Source organism: Pangasianodon hypophthalmus, chromosome 8, assembly GCF_027358585.1.
Source record: "Pangasianodon hypophthalmus isolate fPanHyp1 chromosome 8, fPanHyp1.pri, whole genome shotgun sequence".
Lineage (NCBI taxonomy): Eukaryota > Metazoa > Chordata > Actinopteri > Siluriformes > Pangasiidae > Pangasianodon > Pangasianodon hypophthalmus.
The window spans coordinates 14,483,008-14,497,019 of record NC_069717.1 but is presented as its reverse complement, the minus strand read 5'-3'; the positions used below and the strand labels follow the sequence as shown (position 1 = coordinate 14,497,019).

The 14,012-nt window shown below is 38.7% G+C and overlaps 1 protein-coding gene across 3 annotated transcripts in view; it reads left to right on the top strand.

Annotated features, from left to right (window-relative positions):
* ccser1 (coiled-coil serine-rich protein 1) overlaps positions 1-14,012 on the top strand; it is a 77,194-nt gene that overhangs the window by 34,957 nt on the left and 28,225 nt on the right. For all 3 annotated transcript variants that reach the window (XM_026917097.3, XM_026917104.3, XM_053236087.1), the window contains exons 6-9: positions 1,228-1,369; positions 6,135-6,212; positions 12,232-12,315; positions 13,922-13,999. In XM_026917097.3, coding sequence (XP_026772898.2) covers positions 1,228-1,369; positions 6,135-6,212; positions 12,232-12,315; positions 13,922-13,999 — 382 coding nt within the window. The remainder of the gene's footprint in view (positions 1-1,227; positions 1,370-6,134; positions 6,213-12,231; positions 12,316-13,921; positions 14,000-14,012) is intronic.

The following is a 14,012-nucleotide window of genomic DNA, read 5'->3' as shown; positions in this document are numbered from 1 at the left end:
TGCTTGAGAATTTTTAGATCGTATTTTTATTTTTTTCTGAAAGCAGTCTTACCTGCCTCATCCTTTGAGAGAGAATCATCTGGATGGTTTGTGAGCGGTCAGTGCATCATAATAATCATTACCACAGTGCTTGTTCTAGACAAAATAATTCTAAAGAAATATTCTGGTTCGTAGTTTTCTGCGCCAGGATAAAACGGGCACATCCACTTTTTACCCGAGAGCTTGTCGATCTCTGTTGATCACGTCACATACATTTGAGTACTAGTTTAATACACAGAAGATGCAAATCAGGAGCCATATGATTCAAATAATAAACTGGCAAAGTGAAACAAAAATCCGGTTTTATATCTTATACCGTGTAAAACATGGATGTCTAGTGAAAATTGTTAGTGTTGTCTTTTTATTCCAAGCCATGCACAATATTTTTTTGGTGGTTGTAGGACCCATTTTACAGTGGAAGTTAAGAATCCTTACTCAGATGTCCTGAAATCTTCATTCTTATTACTAAAACTGAAACAGTCTTAAGATTTATTAAGATTTATCTTGAATGACATGAGTTGTTTCACTTAAGTTAAACATGTAGCTATGTATTATACAGAGATGAATTTTCTCCTTTTTCTACTGTCCTCTATATCTGCAGTGTATAGTTCTTTTTTTTTTCGCCCCATTTTCTCTTTTTTTTTTTTTCTCCCCCTACGTTACCTGGTGAAAGTATTGTATACCAGTTACACCTTCCTTGTCCTTCCGGCTGTCTGTGCTCTGCTCCTTTTTTATTTGGAAAATGTTGAAGTAAACGAACCATGCATATCCTAGGGCTCATGAATAATGTAAGATCATTCACTCGATATATTCATCAATAGGGATTTCTATCAGACCAAACAGTTAAATGACCTCATGACCAAGAACATATTTATTCCTACAGAATATAGCAAGATATTTGCCAAGTGGACATTATTGTATTCCTGTAAAACAAACAACCCAAAAAAATCTGATTAGAAGTGAAAGGCTACTACAGAGTTCTTACTTGATAAGCATTCTTAAACAATTTCAGCTTATACCATGCTTTTTCTATATATATATATATATATATATATGTATATATATATATATATATATATATATAATGTTGATTTGCAAAGTGTTTAGTAGATAATGGATTCAGTTAGATTGTTTAGTGCTAGACGCCTGCTAGAAATACACTAACCTGTTGTTTCATCGTTTTCTCAGAGAGCCACGGCCATTGTCCCTCTGTGTGTCCTGTGATGATGAGCTGTTCTCTGGGCTGGAGACATTGCCCTTTAGGCTGATGCAGCAGGACTGCACGGCCATGAAAACGCTCCTGCTGCGTCTTCGGAGGGTTTTGCAGGAGGTAAGGCTTCATGATGGCAGCTGAATTCTGGAACTGCTGTTTTTATCATCAGAGGTATAAACAGGGCTTTAAGGTTCCTACCTGTTAGGAAATCTTCATTAAATTTTCTTGGAACACAGCTATGACAGTTTTGCACACATTTTGCTTTAATCTGGAGCAAGAGTTTGTAAGCTTATATGCGGCATTGCTGTGCCAGCTCCAACCTGGAGCACAGCTTCATAAACCTACCTGAAGCACAGCTTCATAAACCTACCTGGAGCACAGCTTCATGAACTTACCTGAAGCACAGCTTCATAAACCTACCTGGAGCACAGCTTCATGAACTTACCTGAAGCACAGCTTCATAAACCTACCTGGAGCACAGCTTCATGAACTTACCTGAAGCACAGCTTCATGAATTTCCCTGAAGCACAGCTTCATGAATTTCCCTGAAGCACAGCTTCATGAACTTACCTGAAGCACAGCTTTATAAATATATCTAGAGCACAGCTTCATGAATTTCCCTGAAGCACAGCTTCATGAATTTCCCTGAAGCACAGCTTCATGAACTTACCTGAAGCACAGCTTTATAAACTTATCTAGAGCACAGCTTAATGAATTTCCCTGAAGCACAGCTTCATGAACTTACCTGAAACACAGCTTTATAAACTTATCTAGAGCACAGCTTCATGAATTTCCCTGAAGCACAGCTTCATGAACTTACCTGAAGCACAGCTTTATAAACTTATCTAGAGCACAGCTTCATGAACTTACCTGAAGCACAGCTTTATAAACTTATCTAGAGCACAGCTTCATGAACTTACCTGAAGCACAGCTTCATGAATTTACCTGGTGCACAGCTTGATAAACTTATCTAGAGCACAGCTTGATAAACTTACCTGGAGCACAGCTTGATAAACAGATTTCCAAGCACAGATTTCTAAGCTTACATGGGCTTACAACTTCATAAACCTACCTAGCATGCATCTTTGTAAAGCATAGCTACAACTACTGGAGTATAGCTACAGTTCTCTCCAAAAGTATTGGAACAGAAAGGCCAATTCTATTGTTTTTGCTATACACTGAAAACATTTAGGTTTGAGATCAAAAGATGAATATGGGATGATGGATCAGAATTTCAGCTGGATGGATGGACTGTACATTAGCTTGACTTGTAGCCTAGGAACATCGTCTTTTCCTGAAAAACATTGTCATGTTGACTTTGAGCACAGCCCTGTTTGGGTAGTACAAACAGTTCAGCCTGCAAGAGTTTTTATTTATTATTTGGCAAAACTGTAGTCATTCTCTTATTTTTTGACTATATACACAAGCTCATTTGTTTTCAATGGAGGTCCGTTTACTCCCTGTTGAATCAAGTTATTTCAGATTTCATTATTGACTATCACTATAAACCAATGTACATGTGACACTCTCCAGACTGCTTCCCCACATTACTCTACACACTAGCAGCATTAAAACTATTTTCTAAGGCATAAAAACTAAAATAACAATTATAAGACAAAAGAAGGTCCAGGGAAGTGCACATAGAAGAAAAAAACATGAATATTAAAGAGGAAATTGTTTGCCCTCCTCGCCGACGCTGTCCCCTCATTAACTTGCAAATGTGCCATCTTCCATCTCCATATGTAAACTGCTCACCAGCAAGAATTGCAGTGACGTGTGCTTTTCTGCTGTGTTTATGTTTGTATGACCCTGTGATATTGAGCACAGATGAAGACATTTTCTAATTTTCCCTACTGCTTTCTTATTATATCCAACCAGCTTCAGAATTATTGGCAGCATTATTAAAGTGACATAAAGATAAAGATGACATAAAGAACGTATCAGCATGTTCCCATTTATATTTTACTTTAAGTTTCTCCGAGTGTTTAGGGATTCTTAAACAGTCATCCATGACTTCCATCACTTGTTTATGAAGTGACAAAGACCAAATTTCCTTATTCATCAACATGGGGAAAATTAACGAATGCACAAGTGAATTGAGACAGCAGTGATGACCTTCATAAATAAGGCAAAGATTACAAAAAAAAAAAAAAAACTGTTAGAACAATAATTTTGAATCTAAGAAAGTAGCCAGAGCTGTAATAAACCTGCCTGGAAGAGGACACAAATCTGTTTTGCCCCCACGCACAGTGAGGAGGATGGTTACAGTGACAAAAAGGATGATTACAGGGACACAGTTGGAGATTTGCAGAAGATAACCATCATTTTGGGGGTTACTAAGTCTCCAGATCTGAAATTAGACCTCCATGCTAACAAACTATTTGGAAGGTCAGAACAAGGCCTCTTCATTCTAACCACAATTGTATGTGCCTGGAGTTCACTAGATCTTTGACTGGGACAGAGTTCTGTGGTCAGAAGAGGCAAAAGGGTAGCATAAAAAGAAGGATGGTTATACAGAAAAGAACCTAATACTCAGTGCTGAGAATGGTAGTGGAGCTGTCATGAATCTTGTTAGGTTTTTATCAGGGGCGCCATGAAGTTACCAGAAGATTTTAAATGAAAATCTTCTAGTAGATCTTCTAGTAGAATAATGATACGTACAAACATGCAAGTGCACACAAATATGATTCAGTGACAACAGAATCAAACTTTGTACATGGCTATCCCAGTCCCCTGACCTAAACTCCATTGAAAACCTGTGGGTGAGCAGAAGAATGGAGTCTACAAGAGATGACCTAGGGTACTGGAGGATCTGGAGAGACTCTGTATTCTGAGGAGTGGTCTCGGATCCCTTGCTCTGTATTCTGCAGTCTCATCAGTCTTTTTTTTTTTAATTTATAAGGTTTTTTTTCTTAGAATAAAGGCTAGATGTCTCTATAACTTTTTCCACCAATCTTTCCCACAGGTGCCACTAATTTTGGAGCTCACCGTATCAGCTTATTATTCACTTATTAAATGGCTTATCACTTCAGTATCACATGATACATCTTACCATCATACTAGTTGGGTAACTACAGCTAACCGGACATATAACAATAACAATTTATCATAGACGTTCAGAAGATGGTGTGTTACTTATTGATAATACACGGTGTCATTTCTGCCATACGGGTTAGCTGAGTTTGCACAAGTATGTTACCAAATTATACCACACCTCACAGAATATGCTTTCAGTGAAACACTCAGTGGACCATTAAGCACTCAGGCTCCATTAGGGCATTACATCTTAGTGAGCTGCTGAAAATACCAGGAAGACAACCATTTATCATGTACAAACATTTAGACCTGGTGAAAAGCTGTAACTCTATCTACTGCTCTAGAATGGTTCCAAAAAAAAAAAAAATGTCAAGGTAGAAACTTTATTTGAAAATAGGTGTGGAGCTTTGACATCAGCCATATTCACAGTACAATATGATACAAGTCCTTGGTCTTACTTCTCATCACATCTGTTCCCTACGTAGGGTTATTAGGGTAGATTAGATTCAACTTTATTGTCATGGCACAGAGTACAAATATTAGTACAATGAAAAGCAGTTTAGAATATATGTATATGTATATATGTGCAGTGCGATGGGGAGATTCAGAATCCATATAAGGATATAAGAGCTACGTGTGTACAGGATGTTGTTGTTGCAGAAGCAATACATCAATATAATATATCTACAGTTGTATGGGAAGGGTCTGTAAACTGCCATCTTCAGGTCTTTCCACAGATTCTATGGGGTTCAAGTCTGGGCTTTGGCTGGGCCACTCAGAGACATTCAGGCACTTGTCCTGAAGCCACTCCAGTGCTGTCTTGGCTGTATGCTTTGTGTTGATGTCATGCTGAAAGGTGAACCTTTTCCCTGCTTTAATGTTGTGTACACTCTGGAGTAGGATCTTCAGGGACCTCTCTCTGTAGCTCTTCATCCTTCCCTCAGTTCTGACCAGTCTCCCTGTCCCTGCCACTGAGAAGCATAGCATGATGCCCACCATAGCATGATGCTCTCACCACCATGCTTCACTGCAGGAATAGTATTAGTCAGGTGATGAGCCTTATCTGGTTTTTGCTAGATATTGTACTTAGAGTTGAGCCCAAAGTGTTCAATTTATGTCTCATCAGTCCAGAGAATCATTTTCCTCATGCTTTCAGAGTCTTTTAAATGCCTGCCATGTGCCTTTTACTTACATCTCTCTACTTACTAGACACTCTACCATAAAGGCCTGATTGATGCAGTATTTCTGAGATTGCTGTCTTTCTGGCAGGTTCACCCATGTCTGCAGAGGACTTCTGAAGCTCTGTTGTTTTTCTTTTATTTAAGCTCTGTTGGGTTCTTGGTCACCTTCCTGACCAAGGGCTTTCTAGCCTGGTTATTGTACTCTTCAAAGAAGTCTTCCATTTCACAACAATGGTGCCCACTGTGCTTCTGGTAACATTCAAAGCTTTAGAAATGGTTTTATACCCTTGCCCAGATTTATGTCTCTATACAATGATTGTGGAAGTCTGCGGAGAGTTCTTTGGACTTCATGGCTTGGTTTCTGGTCAGACATGCACTGCCTTTCTAAATCATGTCCAATCAATTGAATTTGGAACAGTGGACTCCAGTCAGGTTCTAGAGGCATCTCAAGATAATCAAAACAAACATGATGCACCTGAGATCAGTTTGGAGTGCCTTAGCCAAGGATCTAAGTCAGTTTTTCATTTTTAATACATTTGCAAAATGCTAATGTACTTCCTTTTTTTGGAAGTGAACTGATTATTGGAATCTGTGGTATATTCAGGGTAAGTAATTAAAAAAACTGAATTGAAACTGATGGCCTTTGTTGTTTTTCCCCCTTTTAGAGCACTGAGCCCAGCCCTGCCAGTAGCCTTCACTCTTTACCCATAAGCCCTTGCAGTGAGAAGTCACCAGCTTTCAAGGTAATTGCCTACATTATGAGATATACTTCAGCCTTTCAGAAGGTAAAGTTTGTGTGCGCATTTTTTTTTTTTTTGCAGTAATTGCAGAATAAGTGTAATCAGTGTTAATGTTTTCGTAGTGTGTTAAAATGTACAGATTAACCTTCTCTCAAAAGACATGTCAGCATTTCTAACCTGCAATCCTGAGAATGAAATTTTTTTCCCCCATTTGTGTGTTTTTTTGTTTTTTTTTTTGGTCTCTTTACTTTCAATTCAGCGTCGGTATAGAAGAGAACTCAATCTGAATTATTTTTCTCAACCATCAATAAAAAAAAAATTGAACTATGTTGATGAGATTATTTTATTATGTTCGGTAATCCTTTGGAGCTGGGCCATGGCTGTCACAAGAGAAAGGTTTATACTTTTGCCTGTGGAGCTTTTTCTGGGGAGGGAAGCGGATTTTGTTTTTCATCAGGATTTTTTTTTTTGAGTCGGAAATCCCGTCGAGCTGAGCAAAGTTGGAAACGAGGTCTCTCTCTGTCCTCCTTCCTGACCTACATGGAGCACATGCAGGAGCAGCAGTCACACCAACAGGCCATGTGATGTCGCAGCTTGTCCGTAGCCAGCAAGAGGAAAGCTTAGAATAGGACGCCATGAATTCTCACACTGTGTTCAGATGACAGGAGGAGGGTGGGACTTGTCCTGCCTTGTTCTAGAAAATATAAAACTTCCCCGTTTTTAAAAATAAAACCCACAATCCCACCTGAGACGGAACCGTGTCACTTTTTGTCCTACTTTGAGCAGAAAACTTTGTGTATCGAACATTTATTATCCCTGTCTCTTTTATAATTGGAGCCTGAGGAAAGCGCTCTCGTGTGGCAAGAACGAGAAACTTGCAGGAAAAATGGAGTCAGGTTTGTCACAGTTATTAAATGAGTATTATTTATGTGACCGCCATTACAGTTATTAAGCTCTATTATATATTTGTAGTGCAACAGGCAGAACCTAGCTTAAGTGTGTTTCAGTAAATTGGATTCAGGTAAATAATACAAAGTTCCTGTTTCAGGCTACTGAGTAGGATCTATTGTTTTAGCTCTGATGAGACTATATTTCTTAGTGATGCAGAGGCACCAGTAAGCCTCTCTAATGGCTAAATAAGTGTCCCATACAGTGTTAAACACTGGGAAATTTATTTATGAGAAACATATTTTCCATAGCCCATTTTAAACACGGTCATTACTGAAATAAAGAAAAAAGGTCAAGTGAGTGAAAAACCTTTTTGTCATGTAAATTTTGTCGGATTTTCCATCCTGCTCTTATAATTCAATAATGAGCGTGAAATGCTTCAGTGGAAACATGGCTTTGTGTTCACACATTGCGCATAAACGTAAAAATGAATTGTCCTTCTACATTAATTAACTAGCTGGAACAATGTTTTTGTTAATCAGGGTAAGTCCGCAGTGTAGTTGCAATAAAGGGTATTATAATTATGTTAGAAATTATTTGTATGACAATTAATAAATATGCTTTATGGTAGCAAAGTGTGTAGCATTGCTGCCTCACAGGTCCAGGGTCCCCGGTTTGATCCTGAGCTCTGTACTGCTCTGTCTGTGTGTAGTTTTGCAGTGCTTTCCCTGTGTTCATGTGTGTTTTTTCTGGATCCTTCAGTTTCCTCCTACCTCCTAAAAACCATGCTGGTAGGTGGATTGGCTATGCTAAATTGCCCCTAGGTATGAATGAGTGTGTGAATGTGTGTGCACGCGGTTTGCCTTGCGACTGGAATCCCATTCAGGGCGTGTCGCCACCTCACTTCCAGCGTTCCTGGGATAGGCTCCAGATCCACCACGACCCTGACCAGGATAAAGAGCTTACTGAAAATGAATGGTGCAACAGAAAAGCACAACAAAAAAATTGGCCGTGTTGTCTGGGTGGGAGCAGTGGCATACTCTATCTCCCCTATCAATCATGGCTACACCAGCCAATCGTTGGCATCTGTGTTGCATGCATGCTCATGCATACAGAAGTGGGTGGATTGCGCTTTCCTCCAAGTGTGTAACGCTGCCCTGTGACACAGCATGAGCAGCAGTTGACAGGGGGGAGGTGACTGGTGGGTGGGAATGGGTGCTACAACTGAAGGCTTTTCTCAGTGACTCAGAGCAATTGTCTCAGCTCACCTCAGCTTACCTGAATTTTTCAATAAAATCTTCAATAAATGTAAAACCAGCAACACACTGCTCTTTTCTGACATTAACGTCATTGTGCCTGCTGTATCAGCAGCAATATTATTGTGACTTTCATTAAAGTGGAGTCTCAAGAAGATTCTTGTCTACATTAAAGAGCTGGCTCAAAGAATCAGCTTGTTTTCAAACAATCCATAACTGCGAAGCTCAAAGTAACCTAGACTATATTTACATGGTAATGCAGTAAGCAGTAATTTTTTTTTTGTTTAATTACAGTAACGACAATAATCCTACAACAAAATGTGACAAGATACTGTACAGGATGCCTGAAAAGTCAGGAACAAGTGGGAATAAGTTGAGCACATATGTCGATCCGAATATGTTGAGCAAAAACGCGATACAGTGGTTGAGAACATGCGTACAGCGTAAGGGTGAACTAGTAGAGCATATGCTGTAAATATTAAATACAAATGAAGTATATGTAGTTTTACTCTCATTGGTTCCTGACTTTACATTCACATGCTCTGACTCAAGAAAACAGTAATAAGTATGTTTAAAATTACTGCTAACACCGGGAAAAACAAATTGTGCAGAGCGCAGCAAATCACTGAAGTATGGTAACTGGGTCTAAATGGAAAGATTGGCTACATGCCTCTTTATGACAGCCATACGGCAGGAATTTTTATCTTGAAAATGAGATTATTTTCTCATAATTCAAAGTTTCGGAAAAAAGAAATGATAAATAGTTTACTCTCCCAGTGAGCATACTTGTTTTGAACAGGTGATGTGCCCTATCTTGGATTTAACCTATATCGATAAATTCATTCTTTTAAGCTTCTATATTCTTATAAGCTAATGAGCACAAATAAAGTTTATTCGAGGACATGTCATGTCAAAATATTGTCCAATTAGACAGCTGGAACTTCATCGGAACTAGATCCAAGTAAAGAAATATTCCCTGGTTAAACCATTCTCTTTTCCAAACGGAGTGATGTTAGGAAATCTTCATAGATTACTGACAGTTCTTCTGTCACCAGAAATAGGCAAATATTGTTTTTTTTTCTTATAAAGTTTTATACCAAAACTTAATATTGGTGAAAATGTTTTGTTATTAAGCACACATTGGCACGCTCGTGGCTACAGCAGTGACCGTCAGCGTACCTGAGGTTCCATTGGTACAATAAATCCTGTTAAGTAAGATTACGGATCTCCCCTGAATGTCATAACAAAGACTCCAGACTCTCTATTTGGTGCCAATTGCAAAAAAAAAGCCTTTAGAGTGTGTACAGAATTAATTACAGTATTAGTATTGTTATTGTAATTGAATGGATGATATTAAGAATTAAAAACAAAAAAAAAGTTTTTCCTTTATAATAGTTGAAAATAGAACAGTTGATTTTTTTTTGCTTTATTTATGTGTCTGAAGAGTTGAACTTTCAAAATATTTCTGCATTTGTGTTTTCTATAACAGTGAAGTGTTCTCATTTGTTGAGCCTGACCCTTTCCCACTGCTGAAGTATCTAACTAGGCCAACTAAACTGAAAAACTACTCGAGTGGTGCTTTACAGCATGGTGCCAAAGACACTGCACACAGTCTTGTTATGCTAAAGGCATTCGTCTGTTTGTCTATGTACTTGTGTGAGTGTGTGTATGTGTCAGTGTAACTGTGGCCAAACTGCTCTCTGGAGGTCCACCATGCCTCTGCAGAGATGCAATGCCTCTTGGTAAATCTGAGGTCTATAATTATGGTATAATTAAATGTTCCCACAGGCCTGGATTTGGATGTGACCTTTTCATGCACAGGACGGATGTGGTTTAAAAAAAAAAAAGTTCACTAATTTGAAATTTGATATCAAGAAGAAAGATATTCATTTAGTTTTTTGTGAGCTCCATCAGGGGTACATTGGCTCCTCTTGAGATCCTTGTTTCCACAATGGAGCATTTTCCAGAGATAGTTTAGCATGTGACATTGAAGCACGTAATCCTTTAGACTGAGCTCTCATGAAGGACGCCGTAATACATAACAGGAATAAGCCCAACCCTTTGTAAAAGTAAACTATTGTAATTTTACACCTTGATTAATGACCATTCTATGTTTTTAGGACGGGTTGGAACAGTCAGAATTTGGATTTTAATTTATAAAAATTTTGTCGTTTTTTGACCTTTATTTGAACATTGGAGATGAATTACCTTTAGATTAAAGTTTAACTTTTTCATTCCATGTCCTCTCAACATTAAATTGCATTGAGGGGTATTGTATATACAACAATAACACAATCAGTGAAAGAATGATAAGGCCCAGGATTTAGTGATGATTTCCATATTGGGAAGCAAACAACTCAATGAAAGCAGTGCTTCTATCAAGTTTTATGGTATATTCAAGCAATCCTGCAGCTGTGCCCAGGGGTTTAAATGGGATTGAAGTGGTTGGATTTATTTATTTATTTATTTTATATACACTTTTTACATGGATGCCAACAATGTGGGAACAGCACTGGTTAGTATACACTCTATGGCTAAAGGATTGTGGACACCTGACCATTGAACCCATATGTGGGTCTTCCCCAAACTCTTGGCACAAAGTTGGAAGCACGCAGCTGTATACAATGTCTTCATATGCTGTAGCATTACAATTTCCTTCACTGGAACTAAGGGACCTGTATGCCAGACATTCTTACCTGGCATCAGTGCCTGACCTAAATAACGCTCTTGTGGCTGAATGGGCAAATTCCCACAGCTATGTGCCAAAATCTGGTGGAATGCCTTCCCAGAAGAGTGCAGGTTATTATTAATAGCAAAGGTGGGGACTAAATCTGGAACGAGATGTTCAAAAATGAGGGAACTTTGATTAATATTTATTCCTGTATTAGGAACCAATGTTTTAACAGCAGTTGAGTGACAGGACCATAGAATTTCAGTATTCCTTGTTTCTGTTTTGGGATAATTGGAATATTTTCTGGTAAACATATGAAGCAAAACATTTAAACTAACAAAAATGAACACGTTTTGCTTTAACAATCAAACGTACAATTGAAATGAAACCATGTCAGCAGTGAAGCAGTATGATGTATGTCATTATCACTAATATAGATCTATTTTTACGTGTCCGTCAAATTATAGTACTGAAGTTCAGCTCTGTTTGTTATTCACTTTATCCAGATGTGATGGGGTCTCCACTCCTCTGTGCCCCTCCACCTAAATTTAGCCCTTGGCTGTGCTCCAAAAATCTAAGGAAGCAGCACTTCAATTTTCTTTTAGGGATTTGGGGAAAATATTTCCATCTCTAAATGCTTATGTTTTTTTTTCCCGCTTTTTGTAGTTTCCCAATATACAGCCTCAGGCATATTATAGGCTTTCACAGCAGCGTCATTAGTATGATTATCCCAACATTATGCACCTAAATATGCAAGACTTTCAAGTTACCTTACTGTATTTCCCCAGTGTGACTAATCCCTTTACTATGTTAAATTAAACCCTGTCTGGAAAGCAGCTGTGGTGTATCTAGGGCTCTTTATTACCAGTGCATTAGTTGTCAGATCTATGCTATATATATGTGTGGACTAGGGAATTTAGAGATGGATGGCATTGCCATTCTTGAATTTGTGTCCTGCTTTTGATGCTTTCGGTGGTCTAGCCCTAGTGCCTTGGAAGCTTAAGGTTCCTCCATAAACATATAATGGATGTTGACCAGACTTGCTGGAAATCGTGAGCAAGTTGACATCAAACGAAACTTCAGTGTAAAAACTGCACGTCCTCTTCACTTCTTCTCTCACTTGAAGAGCTAGTTTCCAACCAGAAGAGATGGCCTGAATAAAGTAGCTCTTTTTAAGTTGTGTGTGTGTGTGTGTGTGTGTGTGTAGGATCCAGGGCGAGATGAGAGCCACTCCCTGCAGCAGCAGCTGAAAGAGAAGGATGAGTTGATCCTGCTTCTGCAGACTGAGCTGGTGAGATAAGTCAAACCCTCATACACATCACCTCCATTTTCTCAGCCAAGATGCCTATAGTGTTCTCACAGGCAACCAAGATTAACATGCTACAGCTTCATGCCTGCTTTACTTAATTCCTTTTTGTTGGCGCTACGTAATTAGGTGGCACCAAGGCTATAAATAATGGACGGAGTGGATGTCTAGCTGGTGTCTCCTTTTCTTTCCCGAAACTGCAGTTATAAGTTACGCAGATGCTTGAGAGCACTCCAGTTTGCACTGGAAATATTTTGTCATGGGTTCACTCACTTCATTGTGAACCAGGCACCGTATGCTCACTACCACTCACTATGGCGAACACACTGTTCTGTTTCCTAACCGCAAGAGGATAGATGCTGGAAGGAGAAATATGACAGCGCCTGCTCAAATTTATGGGCTAGCAGGGTGGAGGGGAAGTGAAAAGATGTGCTAGCGAAAGAAAGGGGGCTTGAATAAAACTGTAGAGGGCAGTCAAGAGGCTATAAATGCAAGAGGACAAATGAAGAATAATACTTCATCCATAATGTGAAAGGCCGTCATAATGGTTTTCTACCTGCTAAATTGATATTTGTCAGATTGATTTGTGGAGGTGATTGAAAAGAACTCTTAAAAGCACATCAAATTTTAAATGCCGTTTTTCTGTCCTTTTGATGGCGTAAAGTGAAGGATGGTTGGTTGAATCACAGTGTGAAATCTTTATTACTCTGTCATTGTAGTATTGCCATTAGATTGATTGCTTACTTATGCGTTGCAAACCAGATTATTGATATGTTTTTGTGTAGGTTTTGTATAGGTTTTGTGTAGCTGTGAGGCTAATATCGTGCTGTTATAGTAATTCAAGTTTTAGATAGAAGAACTTTACGTAGTCAGTGGGGTTCAGGCTGCAGAGTTTTCTTATAGTTCATTTTCCTTCATAGGCACTGTGCTCAGAAGATGCTTATGTTTTATTGATGCATTTTTACATTTATTTTCTGTCTCGAAAGGTCGCCTTCTCTTTTCTCATGCAAACAAGTGTCTGTGGAAGCGTAGTACTATGCCTGTTCTGTTTGCACATCTCAAACAAGAACAACCCAGTCTCTAAAATTCTTCAAGACAAAACACCACTGAGTTTATTTTAAATCTATTGGCTGCATAAGCCTACGCCTTGATGTTTCTGACCACTGTCCTTATCTAACCGTGTTTATTCAGGATGTACATGCCTCAGGACTGTGATCAGTATGTCACTTGGAGTATCACTTGGAATATTGCTGTATTTTTTTTAAGAAAGTAATTCTGTAGCCCGGAGATCTTTCTAGACCACACTGCGAACACACCATGTTCAGACTGGCAGCCTATTATGCAGACTTGTCAGGATAATTTTTTATAATGTCTTTTTAAGGCCATTAGCAATTTTATTTTCTGCACCACATTTTTTATTTTTAGCAACCTGTTATTCCTGCATTTGGCTAGGAGATTTGAAATTAAGCCTTTTACTATTTCCAAATTTAAACAAGTAATTAGACATTACATGTAAAACAGAATTAACATGACTGCTAATGGAACTCTCTGCTGTAATTTTGTATTGTGTGTGTGTGTGTATGTTTTATAGGAAGCTGCCCGTTCTGTGCAGAAACCCCTTTGCCAAAAAACTGACAAAACAACCCAGACAGATCCTCCAGCCCCAGAGGTGAGTACCCATT